Source organism: Lepidochelys kempii, chromosome 2, assembly GCF_965140285.1.
Source record: "Lepidochelys kempii isolate rLepKem1 chromosome 2, rLepKem1.hap1, whole genome shotgun sequence".
In the NCBI taxonomy this organism is placed as follows: Eukaryota; Metazoa; Chordata; order Testudines; family Cheloniidae; genus Lepidochelys; species Lepidochelys kempii.
In genome coordinates this window covers 76,607,272-76,630,913 of record NC_136381.1, presented here as the reverse complement: position 1 = coordinate 76,630,913, position 23,642 = coordinate 76,607,272, and the positions used below count along the sequence as shown (strand labels likewise).

Here is a 23,642-nt window from a genome sequence, read left to right as displayed (position 1 = left end):
GGAGCTCATCAGAACAGTAAGATTAATTAAATTGGGTTTCTTTCTCCTAGTGATGGGGACATGGAATGGCTGAATTAACAAAAGGCTCAACTTGCTACATGCCACGTAGGGATCTGCCAAAGAAACATGTGAACTGATTTGGTGAAGAAGCTGCCTTTCCCATGAGAAATCAGCATGACCCGGTGGTCATACTACTAAGTGACTCATTCGATAACAAAGCACCTTTTGAAATCTATGGATCATGAACTCTTCATTGGTTTAGGGCAAGAACAGAAAGGTTCAGAGTAGCAAACATTTTTCCCCATGGGTTAACCAGATAAGCAGGCTTTTTATTTTTAGGAACACTAAACTTTATTTATTTATTTCATATATAAGTGTTTTACTGAGAAGCAGTAACATGGCAAATTTATCTAGGTAGTCATGAAGATACTTTGGTAAAATTATCCTGCAAAATATACTGTTTTAGTGGCATTTCAAAGGATGTTTTAAAACTCGTTAAAAACTTCAGATACAATGTTAAAAATGATATTTTATAGGTTTGATCATATCCTTTATTAACAGTAGAAAAGGAAAAACTAAGTCATGGCATGTTGCCAATAATCTGAACAGAAATAACCTCAAAAGAAATGCATTTCTTGCTGTTAACACAAAACTGTAAACTGGAGTTGTGTGTGGTCTTTCATATTAACTGTTCAGTAATAAATACTATGTCTTGACAGACTACATGAGTAAAAATTAATTCCCTTAACGTCCAGTTTTTAGCAGCTGCTGAATGTTCGGTGATGCACAAGGCACACCTCTATGGGTTCTCCACATTTTTATTGACATATAAAAATCTGTTCACCACTCTAAAACTTTATCTGCATAGTAAGAATTTCTTCCACTATTATTTACAGAAAGGGCTTTTAGTGCAAAAACAGGAAACGACGTACTAGCCCCAGCATTTCTAGCACGTCTCTCACACAGTTTCATTAAACATCAGTCAGAATCACTGGACTACATCTTCGGCCGCCAACCATTAATGAACTGCAGTATTTTCTTAACCTGCAATTTGCTTAGCTTAAAGTCCTCAGAAAGGATCTCTTCTGTAAGCTGAACGAGTAAATTGCCATCAATCTTCTCTGTAACAAAGAATGATATGACATCTTCTGATAAACCAATAAACCTCAGAGATTTAGATACTTCCTCTATTGAGAGCCCAGAAAGGTCTGTAGGTGGTTGCCAGGGAGAGCCATCGCCACATGATCTTGGTGCTAACTGAAGGTGAAGGGGAGACGAAAAAGGGTAAGAAACAGAGAAAACGTTCTGCATGTCCTTTTTAACAGGATATTGATCTACTGAGAGGTCTGGCGAACCAGTCTGAGATTCTTCCTCTGCACCGTCTATTTTCAGAGGCAAAGGACAAGTGTCTAGAACTGGCTTCTCATCGTTGGATTTTGGTGCACGAGGAGGTAAGGCAGGGCATGAATGACTCTGCTTTGCACTGCTGACTGCCAGATTTTTCTCATCAGTGCATTCTAAAGAGTAGCTTGCTGACTTTGGACAACTGGAGATGGTGTTGCTGAACTCTGTTGTGGCCAACTGTGTGTACCCAGCAGGGAGTTCACACCCATCGAAGTCAAAAGTAAAAGAGGCTGGACAGTTTCTCTTTGGTGTGCCTGGAGTCTTCTGTCTTGGATAACTATAACTCCTGCTTGGATCCAGCAGAAAATCGTTCCTGTTTAAGCCTTCGGCAGCTCCAGAAAAATGGTTTGGCCAGGACAACCTAGAAGACAGAGCTTCAGCTGAAGGGCTTCCAAAAGGCATTTTGCTGTCAGGCTCTTTTGATTCGGTTTTCATCATGTTGCAAGGGTAGCAAGAAACAGGGGCACTCTCGGGCGGATTTGTTGTGTCACCTTCTGTGATGCTGCTTAAAAAAACGAGCAAAGAATAGTTAATATGAAGAATTGTTAGTGTTTAAGCAATGTTGATATTTAACCATATAAATCGGGAGATGGATATAGCAGAAAGTAAGAACCAAGCCAGAAGAGCTTTTAACATTTGAAAAAGCTTGCCTAAGTTTATTATTAACATTGTTAATCTTTGTGCGCATCTGCATTTCTTGGCACTAGTCTGAATGAGAGATGCCCAAGTACCCATGGATATCATTAGAAAGGCTGTTGGCCTGGTTCTTCCAGCTCAAGTGAAAGCAGGAAACAGCAGAAGACTCAAAAGAAACGACATACTTTTTCTCAAATATCATCCATTCTCCCTGAACCCCAATCTAGCTTCTTATACCAAGCACCATGGTATCGGAGTACTTCTACAACCTTACAGACATACATAGCATCTTCTACTACTGTATTTTATTACTAATACTAAATATTGCTATTTACTAATGGTCTCAATCAGAACAGAATTCCCACTGTACTGGGCAAATAATCCAAGCCTTGAAAGGTTTACAATCTAAACTTGCTACAGTACTCTGTCAGACAGGATCAGTGCTTAATATATGCCAGGGCTTGCCAGGGATGAGCCCCAGCACCTCTAGGCTTGGCAGTTCATAGCCCCAGCACCTCAGGGCTTGCCATGGCAGTTATGAAAGAAAACCAATTGCTTGAGTCCTGCCACCTAATTGCTTGAGCCCCAGCACCTCTTTCGTTACAAATTAAGCACTGGACAGGATCCATGAAAGTCACTTATGTGAGAAGTACACGACCAACCACACTTACACAACATAATACAGATCAAGTAAAACAATAGCAATAATAAAAGTTTGCTACCATGTGTAACCCATTTAAATTTGCAAGCCAGTTAGCTATGAAGCCAACTGCGTCTTCCTTTCAAGTGCACTTTAAGAAGGATAGTCCTAATTAGTAAATCAAGCTCAGGAACAGATAATTTATATCCAAGAGTGCTGGAGGGATTTAAGAATTAAGGAGTAAAGTTGCTAACTAAACTATAATCTCCTATTAAAATCAGGTTTATGACAGAACAGGACAGTAGCAAATGTTTTAGCTATCTTTTTTTTTTAAAAAAAGTGCTTGGGGGTAATCCTAGGAATGACAGACCAGTCAGCCTTCCTTCAGTAGTAGGGAAATTGGAGAAGTTATAATGAACAGAATTATTTACAAAATACCTACATGTACAGCAGAGACAAACAAGCACAGTGGTGGAAAGAGTCATTTGAATTTTTCATACACTTAACTAGGCTTGGAAGGACTGGGTTTTTAATTAGTAAATGTGAGTAAATGTCAATTTCACCATACACACACACAGATGGAAAAATATTTCCATCAATAATAAGCATTTTTCTTTAACTATCCATCAATTTTGATACTTGAGAACTCAGAGGTTTATTTAAGGATATTTACTTTATATATTTTGACATGTAATGTTGACAATTTGTGTTTTGATGGTTATAAATAAGGCCCTACTTGAATTGTGGGTTGATCTTCAATCATGGCTGGGTTGTAGACAAGACATGGAAAATAGTGGAAAAATGATAATAGACCTTTATTAATAGCTGTAATTTGGGAAAGCCAAGAAAATTTAAGAAAAATTTGCTGGAACGATATAACATATGGACTATATGGATATATGGACTATAAGGTAGATAGAAAGCTGGCTAGATGGTTGGGCTCAACGGGTAGTGATCAACGGCTTGATGTCTAGTTGGCAGCCAGTATCAAGCAGAGTGCTCCAGGGGTCAGTCCCGGGTCTGGTTTTGTTCAACATCTTTATTAATGATCTGGATGATGGGATGAATTGCACCCTCAGCAAGTTCGCAGGTTACACTAACCTGGGGGGAGAGGTAGATATGATGGAGGGTAGGGATAGGGCCCAGAGCGACCTAGACAAATTAGAGGATTGGGCCAAAAGAAATCTGATGTGGTTCAACAAGGACAAGTGCAGAGTTCTGCACTTAGGACGGAAGAATCCCATGCACTGCTACAGACAAGGGACTGAGCGGCTAGGCAGCAGTTCTGCAGAAAAGGACCTGCAGATTACAGTGAATGAGAAGTTGGATATGAGTCAGCAGTGTGCCCTCGTTGCCAAGAAGGCCAACAGCATATTAGGCTGTATTAGTAGGAGAATTGCCAGTGAATCGAGGGAAGTGATTATTCCTCTCTATTTGGCACTGGTGAGGCCACACCTGGAGTACTGCATCCAGTTTTCATCCCCCCACTACAGAAGGAATGTGGACAAATTGGAGAGAGTCCAGTGGAGGGCAATGAAAATGATTAAGGGGCTGGGGCACATGACTTACAAGGAGAGGCTGAGGGAACTGGGGTTATTTAGTCTGCAGAAGAGAAGAGCGAAGGGGGATTTGATAGCAGCCTTCAACTACCTGAAGGGGGGTTCCAAAGAGGATGGAGCTTGGCTGTTCTCAGTGGTGGCAGATGACAGAACAAGAATCAGCGATCTCAAGTTGCAGTGGGGGAGGTCTAGGTTGGATATTAGGAAACACTATTTCACTAGGAGGGTGGTGAAGCACTGCAATGGGTTACCTAGGGAGGTGGTGGAATCTCCTTTCTTAGAGGTTTTTAAGGTCAGGCTTGACAAAGCCCTGGCTGGGATGATTTAGTTGACGTTGGTCCTGCTTTGAGCAGGGGGTTGGACGAGATGACCTCCTGAGGTCCCTTCCAACCCTGATATTTTATGATTCTAACTCTCATGTTATGCCTGCTAATTTTTTTGATAACCAGACATCACAGAACAGGACAGAGGACCATCCCCTGGTCTGAGTTAGCATGGTAATTCCAACACAAATTAGCTTCATAGCTTACGACCTGCACCTAAATAAATTTATTTCAATACAAATGTTTAAGAGCAATGTACAAAATGTGGGTGATGACAAAAACGTTGCTATGATATTTAATAAGATTTTGCACAGAGTTACAGTTGCATATACAAGCTAACTTTACTATTTTCAGGTTCACATGTTTACCCCCTGGTGTTAACATTCTCTTCACCAGATTTTGTTTTAAATTAAGTGTTATATAGAATTGTATATGATTCCCCTGGAAATTTAGGACAGATTATCTTGTACCCTTCACACCTGTGGTAATATACATAACTATTAAGTAATAATTTTCATGTATTTTATAATAAATTAACAGTTTCTGCTTATGTGAGTTTTCTTTGCCTTGAGTATTTTAAAAAAGAGCTACTTCACTAACTTAACTCCTAACAGGAAGCAGTGACACCAACATGCATCATACGTTAACAGAAAACTTTTAAAACAACATTCATCAGACTAGTTTCAGAATAGTTAAAAATGTAAAAATTCATAGACAAATAGTATTTCCCTACAGAGGGAAATATTTGGATTTCATAGCTCAAATACATACATGGTGTGCAGTCCTGAAGAATAGTAAGACAGCGTAGGGCTAGGAGAACGAGTCTGTTGCCGTGCTGGTTTGATTGTGCGAGGAGGAATGGAAGGACTGGTGGACGAGGGCTTTGAACTTCGTGGTGGAACGGGTGGAGCATTGAGGAGCCTGCATTCCTCTCTTACCTATATTAGAAAAGAACATTTAGCAAATAGCTTGAGAACCCAAGTAACAACACTCTGCGCCAGATGGAACCTGTCAGTTCAGGTTTCTACCTTGGAAGGAAATAGTAAAAAGGAAGGAAGGAGCAGAAAACGCTACTGGTAAACAATACTTTATTGCTAAATATATGTCTGTCTTAAGTACCCACTAGAGGAGACAAAAGTTTACAAGAAGTTTGCAACCAGAAGGTCTTATTACTGGCAAAGTAAAGTTACTTTTGTTTTTATGTACTTTTATTTCACTAGTTTTACATCTGTTCATTCAAAAGAATGAAGACTGAAATTGTTTAAAGGAAACTTTAAGCGGTGTAGAAGGTTAGACTGATCATTTCAGGTACTGCAGGGGAATGAGTCATTTGAAAAAATCTAATGCAGTTTAGTTAGTTGTAGTGATCCCTCCTAAGACAGGAAGTGACAATATCTAAATAGGTTTTAATGCTTAATGACATAGTTTAGAATTAGTACTGAAAAAGCCACCACACCCTGAGCTAGTTCCCACCTTCTATCACTCAGATACAATTCTGCTATTGTATGCCACAGGTACCATAGGATACATTTGATTAACACTTCAGAGCAGATGCATTAGCATTGCAGAAGTGAAACAGACAAGTTGAGATATCAAACACTTTATTCTGGTTGCCATTTTCACTTTTTGCTGCTCTGTCTTGCATTCTTGCTCTACAGGGGTGAGCAAACTTTTTGGCCTGAGGGCCACATTGGGGTTGCAAAATGATATGGAGGGCTGGGTAGGGAAGGCTGTGCCTCCCCAAACAGCCTGGCCCCCTCCTCCTATCCGCCCCCTCCTACTTCCTGCCCCGACTGCCCCCTTAAAATCCCTAACTCATCCAACCCCCCCCCCAGGACCCCCGTCCCTAACTGCCCCCCCCAGGACCCCACTCCCTACCCAATCCCCCTGCTCCCTGTCTCCTGATCGCTCCCCCTCCGAACCTCCGTCCCATCCAAATGCCCTCTGTCCCCTGACTGCTCCCCGAGACGTCCTGCCCCTTATCCAACCCTTCGCCCCCTCATCATGCCACTTGGAGCGGCAGGACAGGCTTATTGGAAAGCCTGGGAGATGGGCGGGTGCAAGCCATGCTGCCCAAGCGGCAGTGTGACTGCGGGGTAGGGGGGACAGCAGAGGAGGGGCTGGGAGCTCAGGAGCCTGGCAGGATGGTCCCGCAGGCCACATTGTAATTTGCCCACCTCTGCTCTAGTGGTTTTGATGGAAAATATGTGTAAGTTTTTTGTGCCAGCCAGCAGAGGGCGCATTGTAACTAGTCCTGCCTTACCTGCCATCCTTAACCCCAAAGTACAAACACCTTCATATACGCTGACCTACAATTTAGGAAGTCTATTGCTACTTCTAATACCAGATCTGCCTTAGAAGCTCAGGGGAATTGACAAGGCAACTGAACTTAATACACCCTTGCTCTCAGTCTTCATTCATTCTGCTGAAAGAGGGTTTAGGTTTATTATAAGAATGCACATCTTTACAGGTATATTATAGGTTAGGTCTGACAGCAAGTTCTTGATTTTAGCTCTACTGAAGTCCAGATGTACTTTAGAAGCCAAGTACTGAAAGAATTAGCGTAACCCCTAAAAGTGACCCATTACACTACATTTAAATGAGTGAATGGCCTTAATTATTTTTCCTTCTATTTGTGGTGTAAAGTAAAAATGGACTCCAGCCTCCAAGCTCAAAAAGAGAGTTAGATATACTCCAGTGTTTGCGGGGAGGAGGCGGGGGAGGGAGGGGGAGAGAGAGAGAGAGAGAAATTCAGCGAGCAAGAGCACCAGCAACATATGCAACACGAATGGGTTGAAGTATGAGGGCAAAGGAGCCTGATAAAATACAAACTCATTCTGTTAGGTTGGATTCTGAGCAAAAGAAATATCTCCATCTCCCACCAGGTTCCCAGCTGACACTTACATCACAGCTACGCTCAATGCAGTGGCCCAACTGTCATAATCAGAGAAGTTTTCATAATTCTTGACTATTGGTGCATTATTGTAATTATTCTTCCTTTGTCAAAGTTTCGGTTTGGGCCCATATCTAGTTAGAAGAACCCAGAGGAACTTTCCTCATAGAATGGACCAACAGGTTAAGGACTCAAAGACTTCTGAAGGAGAGTAATTTTACTCACATGATCAGTCACACTGAATAAGTTTATTCAGAATAAAAGTTACTCATACATATTTGTAATGACCCCCACCACAGGTAAAATCAGGCCCTTCATATACTACGTCCAGCCTGTTAAATATGTAACGGAGCAAAGAAAATTGTCATTTTAGGTGGTCATTGTATTTTTAAGTTTAAGAACACTGCAGAACTAACAGCTTGGCAACACTGCAACATGCAATTAGTGTTTAAAGTGATTGAATTTATTTTAAAAAATAAATGTGGAAACGTTTGCAGTTTACTTCAATGCTTCCCGAAATGCAATAACCTGTTTAATACTTACATTAAAAAGGAAATCAGGGACTGGGAAATTTCAGTCCATTTCTTTCTCAAATCAGAGCAAGTTAAAATGACAGGAAATGCCCAACAGCACAAAATGCTTAAATAAATCTGGCTCTAAGGGCTCTTATTTGCTCTCTTGCTAAAAAACTGGAATCAATTTTACTTATGTTTGTTATTGAATTCAGGCACAAAATTCTTGAACCATTTTAGTGCTGTGCCCCCGAAGAATGCCTAGGGACTTAAAAAAACTAAGTCAGACTAAGCAAAGTTAATATGGCGTGCTCTGCAACATGCCCTTCGGGTCAGAGAGACACCATTTAGTGCATGCAGCCCATTGTATGCATGGAGCAGCCAAGGAATTATGAAATTATTTTTTTTACTTAAAAGAGTAAGAGATATTGGCACAATTAATTACACTTACTACCTATCACCTTTGTCATGCTATGTTTAACTCAGAATAAGGCCATAGACAATAGTAGTTTGCAGTCTCAATTTGTTCACATCACAAGACCACCATAAAACTGTCAGGCTCAGCTACCAAGAAACCCAGCACAGTTATAGGGACTGAAAGTTACAGGTTAGACTGATCAGAGCTTGGGGGAAAACTGGCAGGGAGTTGACTCTCACTAGGTCTGGCTTAAATGTCATGAGTATTAAAATGGACTAAATGGAGGGGAGGCAATCCTAGACAGAGTGGATACCTCGACCAGAATTATGGCATTGGCTTCAACCATCAAGAGGGTCTTATGTCTAGAGAACTCAGGCATTGCATCCAATGTGCAACAGACCTTTGAGGATTTACCATTTGATGGGTAGGTTTTGTTTTCAGAAAAGAAGGAGGAAACCATGCAATTGTTTAAAGACTCCAGAATGACTTTGCGTGCTTTGGGAGTATATATTTCAGCTGTGAGAAGATGCCCCTATAAGTGGTCAGCAGCCACAACAATACTGCTTGCAGTGCTTTTTCAGGGAGTCCTCCCTTCCAATGACAGGTTTCAGAGTAGCAGCCGTGTTAGTCTGTATTCGCAAAAAGAAAAGGAGTACTTGTGGCACCTTAGAGACTAACAAATTTATTTGAGCATAAGCTTTCATGAGCTACAGCTCACTTCATCGGATGAGGCAGAGCGTCTGTTCCAGAAAGAGCCACATATCTCAAAGGAAGAGGTCCTCTGGTTCTGGGTTTAGCAAGCTCCCCCCAAGAGTGTAGCAAGCACCCATTTTGACTCACATCCAGGACAGTGATCTAGTGGTAACTTGTCCTTCCCCATCCCCCTTGTTTAGGGACCAGCAGGCTGCTTTTGCAGTGTTTGGGACTCGATTACAGTAGAAAACAGTTCCTCTCCAAACCCCCACCCCACCCCACCCATCAACCCTGTCCCTCTTCAAGGGCCCCTCTCACAAGGTACTGCTCCTTGAGCAGGTTCAGTCTCTACTGTTGCTGGGGGCTGTAGAGGAAATCCCCTGTAGCACTGGGGAGAGGGGTTCTTACTCCCAGTATTTCCTGGTTCCCGAATGCAAGGGGGGGATGACACCTATCCTCGACTTCTGCAATCTCAACAAATACATCAAATATGTGAGATTTTGTATGGCCATCCTGGCAACTATCCTTACCACCTTCAACCACAATGACTGGGGCGCTGCCTTGGACCTTCATTTAGGATGCTTCTTTTCATGTAGTAATTCTCTCACCCCACAGGAGGTTTCTCCAGTTTGTTGTAGGTGGACCAGCACTACCAACACACCTTTGGCCCCTCCCCAAAATGTATGGTCGTAGTGACAGCGTACCTCAGGAAGAGGGGAATTAATATTTTCCCATATCTGAATGATTGGTTACTGAGGGGCAAGTCCAGGGAGGAGGTCCTCTGTCTTGTCTAGTTCACATTACACCTACTCAATCGTCTGGGTCTCATCCTAAACAGCAGGAAGTTGACACTGGTTCCAAATCAAAGAACCGAGTTCACTGGGCCCTGATAGAATCTACAAATTCAAGTGCGTTTCTGACAACTGAACGATTCAGGAGATTTGCTGTGTATCTCTGGAACGGCAGTCCCCACACTCAAGCACAGACCGGGTGTGCCTGTGGTTGTTAGGTCATATGGCTGCATGCTCACAGGTAATCCAATACACTAGGCTGCACCTTTGTCCTCTTCAAACGTGGCTGAAGTTCCTGTATCCTCTGCACCGTCATCTCCTGGACAGACTGGTCTTCCTCTGCCAATCCTGAATTCCTTACAGGGCTGGATGGTTCAGGACAATGTGTGCCAGGGCAATCCCTCTGCTCAGTCTCCACCGACCAGAACTATTGTCACTGATGTCTCCTTAATAGGTTGGGCAGTACATCTGGAGTCACAGAAGGTTGAAGGCCTATAGTCAGAACAGGAAGCTTCTCTACCGATGAGTGTCCTGGAGCTTCGTGCCATCTACAATGCTTTTCAGACTGTTCAAGATCACATCAAGGCCTTAGCAGTTCTCATGCTCACCAACAATATCACCACAATGTATTATGTGAACAGGCAGGGGAAGCATACTCCATCATGCTTTGTCAGGAGGCAATCAGGTTCTGGCAGTTTTGCATCAGGGGAACCTTTCCCCCACAGCTGATCACTTGCAAGGGATCTACAATCACCTGTTGGATCACCTTGCCAGGAATTTCTCCTTTCTGAAGCCCAGCGTCCTGTGGGCATCCCGACAACCAACCTGTTTGCCATGAGCAAAAACAAGAAATGCCAGCTGTTGCGAGTCTCAGTCTAGCCTCCCTGACCAACGCTTTTCACTTGAGCTGGGAAACAGCACTCTTGTATGCCTTTTCTCCTATGCCAATCATGGACTGTGTCATGCTTATTGCTCCAACATGGCTGAGAGAATGTTGGTTTTCTGACCTCCTCACACTACTGATCCAGCCTCCCATATTCCTACCCCGACCTCCTGACTAGCACCATGGTCAGGTTTTGTACCCAACAGCCCTGCATCTCACAGGGTGGATGCTGCATGGTTAGATGAGGACGACGAATGATGTTCAGAGGCAATCTGGCAAGTCTTGCTTAACAGTAGGAGGCCCTCCACCAGGGCAGCCTATTTGGCCAAGTGGAAGCAGTTCACAGTATGGTCGTTAGCTGGGAGAGTGCAACCAACACGGGCTTGTATCCAGGACATCTTGGAGTATCTGATACACCTTCAATCTTCTGGTCTCATGCTGAGTTCATTGAGAGTCTACCTGGCAGCAATTTTGGCATTTCATCTACCTATCCATGGGAAGTGAGTGCTTTCAAATCCCATGGGAGTGAGGTTCTTGAAAGGAGTCATTCATCTCCACTCATCAGTTACAGAGCTGGTTACTTTGTGGGACCTTAAAACTGTTTTAGCAGCTCTTATGGGACCTGTGTTCAAGTCTTTGGCAACTTCTTCTTTCTCCCTTCTATGTCAGCAAATGGCCTTCCTTGGGGCGCTAATACCTACCAGGAGAGTGTGTGAGTTGCAGGCTTTGATGGCAGAGCCTCCTTACCCATGATTTTCCAAAGATAAAGTGACCCTGCGGCTGCACCCTACATTTTTATCTAAGGTAGTTTCCCAGTTTCCTTTGAACCACGTTATATATTTACCGGTGTTCTCCCTTAAGGTGCATTCAACCCCAGAGGAGCACCATCTCCACATCTTCCATTTTGGAAGTCAGGCGATGTCTAGCATTTTATCTGGACAGAACTAAACCTTTCTGTTCTTCACTGCATCTGTTTGTTTTATATGAGGACCAAATGAAAGGTCAAGCAGAGTCAATCTCCAGGTGGAATAACTTCCTGTATCATGATAGCATATGAAGTAGTCCACAAGCGGTACAAGCTCATTCCAAAAGAGATCAGGCGACGTCAATGGCATATCTAAATGACACTCCTATATTGGACATTTGCAGGCAAGCCAGTTGATCCGTTGAGCATACTTCTGCAAACCATTGTGTCATTATGGCTGTGTCCAGATCAGATGCAAACTTTGGGAAGGCAACACTGCAGTCCTTCTTAAAATAGACACCTCCTGCAAGTACTGCTTGCAAGTTCCCTACATAAAATACACGGCTGTATCTACTCAAAGAAGAAAAAACGGTTAGCCACCTGTAACTGCTGCTCTTCAAGACATGGTGCAGACGTGTATTCCATGACCCACCCGCCATCCCCTCTGCATCAGAGTCTGAGCTTCTAATATTTGATGCGAAGGAACTGAGGAAGTCAGAACAGCAGCACCTTTACATGACCAAGGAAGGGGCTAAGGCCTCAGGGCATCAGCGTGGTTGCCCCATGGGAATTGCTAGGCAAAGTTCTCTGGCTCCGGTGCCTCGGGCATACGTCTGCATCATATCTAGAAGAATAACAGTTAGAGGTAGGTAACCGTTTTTTATTCTTTCATTTCGAAAAATGGATGATCTTTTAGCTATTGGTCAACAGACCTGGTCAAATTAGCTCGTTGCATATGTTTGCTTTGCCAAGGTTAGACAAAATAGCTTGTTTAAAATCAGTTCTTGAAGAGGGAACCCCATACTTCACTATTTCAGATCCTCCACCCTCTACACTCCAGGCCCCATGCTGTAGACATTTTGGAGTTCACTGTTGATTCCTGAATAAGGATGCTTTTATTATGTTATTAACCAATTGTAGTTGATAAAGTAATAATACTTGGTCATTTTCTGTGAGATATATTATATAGTCATAGATAGTAAATGAAACAATGAATTCACGCTACTGTGGCTCTTTTGGGTAATGGTGATTGCTAATTTGGCTCCTGAACCACTGAAGTCTAATTATCACTGCACTAGTTAATGCTTCTCTCCTGTCTGGTGATTTACAGAGGATGACAATGCAAACACTTAAATATTACCTTTTAACATTGAAATTAGAAGCGAGATTAATGCATGCAGCAACTTACAAGCACTCCATAAAGTCTAAACACATTCTTTAATTCTAATACTTATTTTCACAATACTAACACACGTGTGAACAAGACTAGTTCCAGCTATGTATGTGTCATTGTTAATCATAGAATATCAGGATTGGAAGGGACCTTTGGAGGTCATCTAGTCCAACCCCCTGCTCAAAGCAGGACCAGTCCCCAATTTTTGCCCCAGATCCCTCAATGGCCCCCTCAAGGATTGAACTCACAACCCTGGGTTTACCAGGCCAATGCTGAAACCACTGTTCAGTTGAGACCTAGGGCCTTGGCATGAGAAGGCACCTGGTCTGCCAGAGTCACAGACTAAATGATCTGGAGGATGGTGTGGATTGCACTCTCAGCAAATTTGCGGATGATACTAAACTGGGAGGAGTGGTAGATACGCTGGAGGGGAGGGATAGGATACAGAAGGACCTAGACAAATTGGAGGATTGGGCCAAAAGAAATCTGATGAGGTTCAATAAGGATAAGTGCAGGGTCCTGCACTTAGGACGGAAGAACCCAATGCACAGCTACAGACTAGGGACCGAATGGCTAGGCAGCAGTTCTGCGGAAAAGGACCTAGGGGTGACAGTGGACGAGAAGCTGGATATGAGTCAGCAGTGTGCCCTTGTTGCCAAGAAGGCCAATGGCATTTTGGGATGTATAAGTAGGGGCATAGCGAGCAGATCGAAGGACGTGATCGTTCCCCTCTATTCGACATTGGTGAGGCCTCATCTGGAGTACTGTGTCCAGTTTTGGGCCCCACACTTCAAGAAGGATGTGGATAAATTGGAGAGAGTCCAGCGAAGGGCAACAAAAATGATTAGGGGTCTGGAACACATGAGTTATGAGGAGAGGCTGAGGGAGCTGGGATTGTTTAGTCTGCAGAAGAGAAGAATGAGGGGGGATTTGATAGCTGCTTTCAACTACCTGAAAGGGGGTTCCAAAGAGGATGGCTCTAGACTGTTCTCAATGGTAGCAGATGACAGAACGAGGAGTAATGGTCTCAAGTTGCAGTGGGGGAGGTTTAGATTGGATATTAGGAAAAACTTTTTCACTAAGAGGGTGGTGAAACACTGGAATGCGTTACCTAGGGAGGTGGTAGAATCTCCTTCCTTAGAGGTTTTTAAGGTCAGGCTTGACAAAGCCCTGGCTGGGATGATTTAACTGGGAATTGGTCCTGCTTCGAGCAGGGGGTTGGACTAGATGACCTTCTGGGGTCCCTTCCAACCCTGATATTCTATGATTCTATGACTACAGCCATTGTAACCATGTGGGGTAAAATTTTCAGAAGCACCTAAGTGACATATTTCAGAGTAGCAGCTGTGTTAGTCTGTATCCACAAAAAGAACAGGAATACTTGTGGCACCTTAGAGACTAACAAATTTATTTGCATCCGATGAAGTGAGCTGTAGCTCACGAAAGCTTATGCTCAAATAATTTGGTAGTCTCTCAGGTGCCGCAAGTACTCCTTTTCTTTTTCTAAGTGACACAGGAGCTTCTGAAAAATTTAACCATGATACAGAATACATCTAGCCTACAGTTTTAAAAGTAGAAAAAATTCATGGCTAAAAATCAAATAAACAGTGGTCTCCACTTAATACCTCAGCTTTTCCTAAATATATTTTTTCAGTGTTTTTTGTTTATATGAACTTGACTCTTCCAATATACCCCATGCTGCACATGCTTAAAAAAAATAAACACACCAGAGAATCCACCCAGCATTAAGTCTTTTACGACTGACTTGACTTCCTATTTATTTTCCACTATTAAAATTTTTTTAATATAGTGTTTACAGAATACATTATATTGTTTTCACAAAGGATTAAAATCTTCTGATAATCTTGTAGATGAGAAAAAAAGGTCAAACTTCTAAAATAGTTGTGTCCCAAAAACCAATTTGTTTTCCTTTTTAATGTACATTTTAAATTTTTTGTATGCAGAAGTACAAGCATTAACCAAGTTTGATAGAGACATACTATGAAATATCATATTAAGGGAGTGATGACAAAACCATATGTTCACTAGCAGCTATTGAGCTCTACTTGCTCTATAAATACTTCACATGGAAACCGAACAAACATCTTTTCAACCCTAGCCCATTGATGAAGTCAGTAGGTGGCTGATGTTCTTTCTAGACCTGTTCCAGGAAGGCACAAAACTGATTCCGATTTATTATCTGATGTATGGAAACAACCAACCCTGTCTAAAAATGTATATTAATAACTCTGGCAGAAATTGGTTCCATTTCATGGCAAGAAATATACTAAAATGGCTGAAGTTGCTCAGCCAAATATTACACACGCCTTGATAAGTAACACACACCACCAAGACTTTCAAGAGGACTTTAAAAGGCAATGTTCATGGAAATATCTATTCACCAAACTCAGTCATACTAATCCAGAGCAATATTGAATTAAGGTTTCTGAATTTCATATGCTTTTATTTAGCACTATAAACTACCAAGTTGAGAGTAACTGTATGCTGTTTAATAAGAAAGTGAAGTCCCAATCTACCCTGCCTCCCATGGACCTCTGTTCTTTCCAGGAAGCTCATTTGTCTTTCATTTGGAATGCAGCTGAAGTTAACATGGCCACTTGTTTTGACAATAGGCATAGCATTGTCAAAACATTGTAATTGTGCATCTCCAACTGTTTGTCAACGCAGCTCTTGGAGTTATGTTTATGGGTTACATAATGCTGCAGTTCCAGCTTGTGGAATGGGTACTGATTTTCAGGAGGGCCTCATACTGGGTCTCCAGTTCTGTATGTGTACTTCTCTAGCACTGTCATTGCTCCCACAGTTGATAATGTATCACCGCTAGGTGAAAGTGGATAAGTATATTTGCAGGTGTAGATACACAAAGAGTTAATAATAGTTGGGAAGGGGTTGAGAGGGAGAGGGTTGGGTTCTTTTTGTTTTTATGAAGGTGTTTAGACTCCAAAACATTTTCTTCATTAGTTAAACTTGAAAAAAAGGTCAGGAATCACCCAGGATAGGTTTAAGGCATTCAAACTTTGTCATAATTCCTAATCAGAGCCTTTTGGCTAAGAGTTTTTGATTTTAAAAATGTTTAAGAAAGTCTCAGTAACAGCAACCCATGTAAGGTTATAATCTCCACCCAAGCCTACTTAAGGAGATTGGGGGAGCCCCTAAATGTGAGGCCCAGAGGCAGAGGTATCTTTAAACAAATTTCAGGGTAGTATTAGGAGGGGGAATAACTACTACAGAGTTTGTATTATGAACCCTGGCAGAGGAAAGCCAAGGTGTGTAAAAAAGTAATCATAAAGGCTTATGAACTAAGAACTCTGCAGGGTTCCAACTTTAAATGTAAGCTCCTTTTAATAGTCAACACTTTCTCCCTAAAAAATCCAGCATTAGCTCAAGGCACCTGTTTTCACTAAGACCAATCTATTACTGAAAAATTTGGAATTTCTAGGCCAGCTGTTTTAGAAATGTGACTTTTGATCAAACCAAGTTAGGAAGAATGTCTCAAAAGCAAAGGAGTCCTTGACTTTTGAACTCTTCTATCTCACAAATAACTTGTCCTGTTTGCCTAAGACTTTCGTAAGGGGGAAAGGGGGAATTTACCCAGGGTTAAGATTGGTTTTGGTTTGGTAGAGGCTGAGATTGAGGAGGATGGTTTAAATATACTCCAAAATACAGCCAGGTTTATAATGGAAGAGAAAGGAATCTATGATCATTTTCAAATTTAAGTGAATTGTGCACTGTGACAAACTTAACTCAAGATACACATTGAAAATACTGAAGTATCACTGTGCAGCAATCTCTGTGGCTGAATCGAGGATGACGTGAAGGGATTCTGAATGTGTTCACATCCAACATACTTCAACCACAAAAAGCTTGAGCAAAATGTGAGGCATTGAAGTGGAGGTATAATTGGAAAAGTCAAGGGATCATTTAGCATCTGCGAATCCTTATTTGTAAAAGCAGTAACCACGGCAATATACATCCAAAAGTATAGGGTTTAAATGTTCGTTGTTAATTTGTTTTAAAATCAATCCTATATTATAATTTTCACATGGCAAGGATTAGATTTCAATATACCTTTCTCCCTTCCCCATCTCAAGACTGGGTCTTGCTCTAATGATTCCCCAAGCATATGCTCAGTTAAAAATAAATAAACAAACACTGACTTACAGCTTCTGATTTGGGAGGCACCGGAGGTGGAGGTAGGGGAACATCTGAAGATTTTGTTGCTGCTGCTAGAGTTCCAGGTATAGGAAGAGATGCAGTGCCACCCTTTGACCGGAAAGAACTTCTGTAATTATCACATTTGTTTTTTTCACTTAGTGAGCGAGTAAGAGGCTGATCGTTAGGCTTCCCAGATTCTTGGTCCAGCCACAGTTCTTCATAAGGGAGATCTGGTTTTGCAGGTAGAAACATTGATTCTTCACTAACTTCAGGAAAAAGGTAGTCACTGCTACTATCACCAGAGTCCTGGTATTGAAGAGCATCATGAGAAAACAGGGCCCACTCGCTACATAAATCTCTGCACCCATGAAGGTTCACTTCACTATTTCCATGCAAGTTGTTTCCATAAACACAAACTGAGAGACGGTGAAAGGACTGTGTTAGTTCATCCCGGGCATAGCTCAGAGAATTGGGCACATGATTGTGCCCAGTGCATCGACTTTTCTTAGGGCTCTTACAATCTTCATTCCAGTCAGTTTTCACATCTCGCACTGCACGGGAATATTCATCTATGTCAAACTGTTCCTGGCAGATATTAAACCAGTGCTGGACCAAGGTTTCATGCCACAGCTCCCCCTTCACAAGACTCTCTGGGAGGCTAAACTTTGGAAGAATCAAGTGCAAGGGAAAATGCATTGGAATAACTTTGTTACCACGCAGCACACAACAAACCACAACAGTCTTGGTTTGAATGTTGACAAACTTGTATCTATGCCCCTCACGGATAAAATGCAAGTCATAAGGGTTTCTTGGTGTGGGGCTTGGCACAGTTACATTAACAGGCAACCTTGTTTTTTCTACTATATTGCGAATTGTGTGCTCGCCTTCTTGCATCTGTAGCTCGAGTGGACTGCGGGTGCTAAATCTGCCCTTGCACTGAAAAGGAAGGCTAATGCTTTCATTGGTCCTATGGTTCATGCAGATGAGACACGGCATTTTGCCTCTGCCTAGCTTGCTGATGGAATTAAGTTTCCCAATTTTCTTGAAGATGGTGTTGAGTCGTGACTTTTCCTTGGACGTTTTTGCATAAAGGATTTCCGCTTGTCCCATTAAAGTGAGCTCATCCCCAGTGCTGAGGGTGATATTATAAACCTCTGTGTCTTCATTGCATTCACCCGAAGCCACCTGCAATATAAATATAAACAAATAAAAATATTTCTCCCTGCACAGTGAAGATAGCACCTGAATTCATACCAAGTCTATTTAGGTGGGATTGGATAGTAGGATAGGAAATTACATCTTGAAAGAAACTGTAAATTATTTTTGTTTTAGTAACTTTAATAGAGTCAAACACAAGAATTTTATCATGAAAATTTGCAAAAGTTAAATTTCTAATATGCACCACACATTACTATGGTCTTGCTTGAGAAAAAAGTAGTCATCTGGAACCAACATGGTTGCTAGAAAGAGTGTGACTATACAAGCCTAGATTTTAGGGAAGGACAAATAAAATATTCTGCATATTTAAATAGCAGCCATCCAAAAGCAGTAAAATGTATTTGGGAGATATTGGTATCCCTAGTTATTTGGCATCCATTCTCTCCTGTTTGCGGCTTTATGGCACTTCTCTGCAGAGGTCTCGGAGGAAAAGGGAAAAAAAGATTCTCTCTCCCACCAGCTTCCTTCCATTGTGCCTCTCCCTTGTGATCCAGGAGTAAAGATACCTTTTTGGTATAATCCCTTCCCAGGCCCTCACGACAGTGAACCCCCAGTCTCTGGGTCAAGAATACTGGTTCTGTCACCTCTGCCCATCTCTTCCTACCAGACCCTAGGCTTCCCCCTTGGTTTTACCTAGATTGTGATTTGAGAGTTTAGATAACATACGTATGGTCACATGTTTCATAGTAGGGAAATTGTACTAGAAGGTAAAAAGATGCCCAGGCTTGGTTGTTCTACGGTTATTACCTCAAGATTGCTGAACTCTAGATCCTCTCTCTAGACAGCCACTCCTATCGGCCTTATATCTGGGTGTCGTAAAAAACACTTTCCCCAGTTAAGTAACAGAACTCAGCTCGCCTTTTCTCAGCAGGATCAACACCTGTATGCAGAGTAAGGTGTTTCAGGCAGACCCTGCCATCCTGTTACAGGCACCTGCTGTACAGTGTAGTAGAGAGTATTTGTGGCTGGGCATGTTGAGCAGGGATTTCATTTGCAGATTTTTTTAAACTATGTAAAAATTGTTTTCTCCACCCACAGAACATCCTGTTTATGTGCAGAGTAAAGCCCTAATTCCGTGATTCAAAATCTGACACTGTTAGCAAATAGCCATCACATAAATTATTAAGACAGCTTACTAACCAATTTTGTTGTCTCACTCTGTTAAATAAATGAGAAATGCTGTAAGTAATTGCCCTCCCCCATGGAAGTTCTGATCTGCAATTTGTCCATATTTGTGAAAATGTGATGGACTTCTGTGAGTCTTTCACAGCAAGTATGAACAGTGCATTCAATACAAGTGCTTCGGTATGTTCAGCATGTCTGCTTAGCATTTCAGTTTCAGTGTTTCCTGAGAGGAAGTTATTCAAGTTCTGCATTATCTAAACAACACTAATCAGTCTAATCCAGGAAACTACCACGGTTTTATTGTACCTGACACCCATTCACAATTTACGCTAGTGGTCAGGCAACATTCAGAAACACTGATATATATATATATAAAAGGAAAACATTCAGTCTTCTGCTGATAACATTTTCATCAAGCTCATTTCAATCTGCTCTTCAAGACCAGTACACAGGAAGTTACATTCAGGATTTGGTTACTGGATGTCATTTTGACTTCAGTGGAATTGGTGGGAGTTGAGGAAACTCAGCACACATTGTGCACACCACACTGACTTTCTTAAAGAGTCATCTTCTGCAAGAATGTTCACCTCCATGGAAGTGCAAGTGTATGTGTATTGTTTCGAAGAGGTAGGGCACAGAATGAGAAATTTAAGACTTGAGAAGTAGCTGTATTTTCTTACTGCCCCCCCCCTTTTTTTTTATTAAAAAAAGGGCACCAGAGGGAGTAAAGGGAAGAGCAAGGGAGGTGTCTCATAATCTATGATTGCGGAGTTGCTGCTTTGACAACTTGTAGTTCCCTAGAGATCTACAACAGTCCAGAACAGAAGGAAACGTTTAGCCAGATATTAAGCTTCAGAGGTGATTAACACCATGGCTTCACAATGAAGAGTGCAGTTCCTGGGTCTGCTGGGGTGAATGTTAGTTATCAGGGATATCAGAGTCTTTTCTTACAGAAAAAGAAAAGCAGCATTTAAAATCAATAATAGTGAACTGATTAATAAATTGGACAAGTCAAATTTAATTTTGTTTTCAACCCCATCTCTTAGCAGAGAGTTTTATAACTTTACTGCATAAATTCACCTGGTGATGATTTAGGAAATAAAGCTAAATTTTACTTATGACATAAGTGTTAAAACAATAAAAAAGTCTTGCCAGGGTTCTAGTCTGGTATTGGCCTTGAATAAAATACAACTCTGCAAACTTCATTGTGAATGGCAAATTCAGTACAGATCAGCTGTTGTCTGAAACCATCATAAGAGAACCACACACACACAAAAAATTAGCTGTAAAAAGGAAAACCAGAAGTTGAAAGATTGCACAACAGACTTAGCTCCCACCTAAAAATCCTTATTAAGGTGAAGTTGAAGACAGATCTCAGTGGGCTGAGTGCATATTAATTCCAACATTCTGGAAAGAGTTAAGAAAACCCTAATTCTCCTTTTCCTGGGTTATGTCTAGATTTGATTTTTTAGTCTATTTTAACACATTAGTTAATATATCTGTAAATTCTAGTGTAGATGATGTAAACGTTTGTTCCAGGACACAAACATTTATTGCTAGTCTGACTAGCAACAAATGTGTGTCCTATTTACCGTATAATTTACAATCACGTTAAACAGTGTTAAAACACAACCAAAAAATTAAGATGACGCATCCTTAAGGTTACATTTCTCAAACAAGGCACCTAAACTACTGTGATTCTGCCCTGTAGCAATGTCCTGAGAAAATTAAACTTTCACTAACTCATTCACTCATAACAATTTCACATTATCAATAACCATTCAACTAGAATGCCTTAACCTTAATCCTATTGTGTGTATGCTGCTCTATGGCTCTCTTTATTGTCGTATACAAATAGCACAATTTAAGTGATCACTTCTCATACTTACAGACCCAATCCCGCCAGGGCTGAGGGCACACATTTCCACAGCGAAGGTGCTCGCAGCACCTTACAGAATCAATCCCTCAGGAGTCCATGGTGGAGAGAGTTATCTAAGTGTTATTACACACAGAGCTAGCTTGGCTCCATATACAAAATTATAAATACGAAGATCAATACAAAATGAGCAAAGCTAGTATGATGAAAAAAGCAGCAGACTTAATTTCAGAGACCTGTATGTATGAAACAAGTTACAGAAGATGTTTTTTCTATCCTCTGCATGCGAACAGGAAGAGACAGACTGGCATCTCCATGGAGGCAGAATTAAGATAGCCCACAGTACGCACCAGTGAAGACAGAACTAACTGAAGAGTCCCCCGATATTTGACACACTGTTAAAAAAAAACTCTTTAGGATTCTATTAAAGGTTGTAACACTCAAGAAATGACAGAAGGAATAATCTGAGAGGAGGAGCACCAATAACCAAACTACAATCAATAACCAACTATATACTGCAAAGCTTAAACATCCTTTATTAATAGCATTAGTGTTTTGGTAGCTCACAGAGGTCTCAATCTGGACTCAGGGTCCCATTGTGACTCACCTCTCTCCTTACTTCCATGCCCACAGGTCAGCAAGGCTATTGCCTCCAGATTGACTCGTGTGTTCTCATTAGGATATTCCTCGCTCCTCCGTCCTAATTCAGTTTTGCAGTATTGCCAACCCCAAGTGATCAAAAATTATGATTTAAAAAAAAAATTGATTTTCGGGGGGGGAGGGGGAGGAGGACAAACGATATTTTCAGTTTGTCTTTTGGCTTTATTTTAACTTTCTTCTACTCCTCTGTCAACTTGTGTGTGATGATTTTAGAAAGAAAAGTAAACATTCAATGATCCTTTAATGCAACCAAAAATGCATGTCTCTCCCCGCCTGCTAGATGGAAACTACACTTCCCTAACTTAGGGTGAGAAGAAGGTAACTGCCATCCATTTCTTATTACTGTCTTGACCCGGCAGCAACATTTCTCTGCCCAGCAGTGCCACTTTCCCAACATCTCTCTCCCCACCTCATGCCAACGGGCCCCTCTCCCAGCTATAGGGCCATACATGAAGGCATGGCTCAGTGGCAGGGCATGTCTGCATCCTTCACCCCAAAGCTCTCGCACAGAACTCTGCCCGCAAACCCAGCCCTGAAAAAAATCATATGAGAAGCTCCTGTGGCCAATCATTGTGACAGCTCCTTCCACAGGCACCAACATCCCACAACTCACCATCAATTTGCAAGAGCTGGCAACACTGCGACCCTGCCTCTTCCTGGATGCTTGGAGGGAACTCTTCTTGCCTACCACTGGCTGGGTGAGCAGCCACCTGAGCCCTCCATCTCCCACCTATCACTGTCCTCTGTGCAACATCAGCCTCCCATATCCACCTGCAGCCCTAAATCTGCCTCTTGTTCCCCCCACTGCCCTGCCCCCTTTCTCCCCATCCACCTGTTCCAGTGTCTCTGCTGCTCTTCATAGTCCTTGTGCCTCTGAATGACGATGACAGCCATTTTGCCTGGGGGGAGGGGAGGTCTGGCTTCTATCTTACTGAGAACAGTGGGAGGTGGCAGTGAATTTTATTAAAGGCCGCCCCACTTCCACACACAGAAAGACTGCAAGGAAATGGGGGCCATCTTGCGGGCTTCTGCCCCATTGACGGTAATAGGAGATGGTGGTTATTCTGAATAAAGGAAAATTTGCAAGTTGGTGCCTTTGACCATGTTTGCATGAAACCAGTAAAACCACACCCAGAATCTCTAGAGCTGGGGTAAAATCATGAGAGTTGGCAATACTGGTTTTGAAATACGTTCATCTAGGAACAAGAGCCCTGCTGATTTGTAGGGAGGTAAAACCAGGCAATGGGATGGGGAAGGATGAGTTCAGTGAGTGAGTTTTGTTGACACAATTCACCTTCCAGCACTGTGACAGCACTGCACATTTTACATTTTTCTGAAAGTTTTTTCCCCTTCCACTTAAAATTAGAATATTTAGACATTTCACCATAAAACCCTGAGGTGCTTGCAGTTAGCTTGGTAATAAGCAAAACCTGGGCCAACAGGTTCTTGATCTTCTTCCTTGGAATTGACTCAGCTATGATTTATGGTTATTACCTCGTAAACAGGAAGCTTCCCCGACATTTTATTGTTAACCTGGCACAATCCTCAAGTAACCTTCTCTTCTTCCCACCCCACCCAGTTATTTTTGCCTTCATGCTTGTTCTTGCAGGATGCATTATCTTACAGCTACTAACATTAAATACCATACTTTATATCTCCATTACCCCCTACCCCTCTTAAATCTTATTGCTTAGTGA

The 23,642-nt window shown here is 41.9% G+C and overlaps 1 protein-coding gene across 4 annotated transcripts in view; it reads right to left on the bottom strand.

Moving 5' to 3' along the window:
- Nucleotides 1–404: 404 nt before the first annotated feature.
- Nucleotides 405–23,642, bottom strand: part of GAREM1 (GRB2 associated regulator of MAPK1 subtype 1) — a 123,933-nt gene continuing 100,695 nt past the window's right edge. For 3 of the 4 annotated variants that reach the window (XM_073331292.2, XM_073331294.2, XM_073331295.2), the window contains 3 exons: nucleotides 17,073–18,251; nucleotides 5,334–5,500; nucleotides 405–1,909 (listed from right to left, as the gene is read on the bottom strand). In XM_073331292.2, coding sequence (XP_073187393.1) covers nucleotides 997–1,909; nucleotides 5,334–5,500; nucleotides 17,073–18,251 — 2,259 coding nt within the window. In that variant the 3' untranslated portion in view covers nucleotides 405–996. The remainder of the gene's footprint in view (nucleotides 1,910–5,333; nucleotides 5,501–17,072; nucleotides 18,252–23,642) is intronic. The other variant, XM_073331293.2, reaches the window with a different exon arrangement.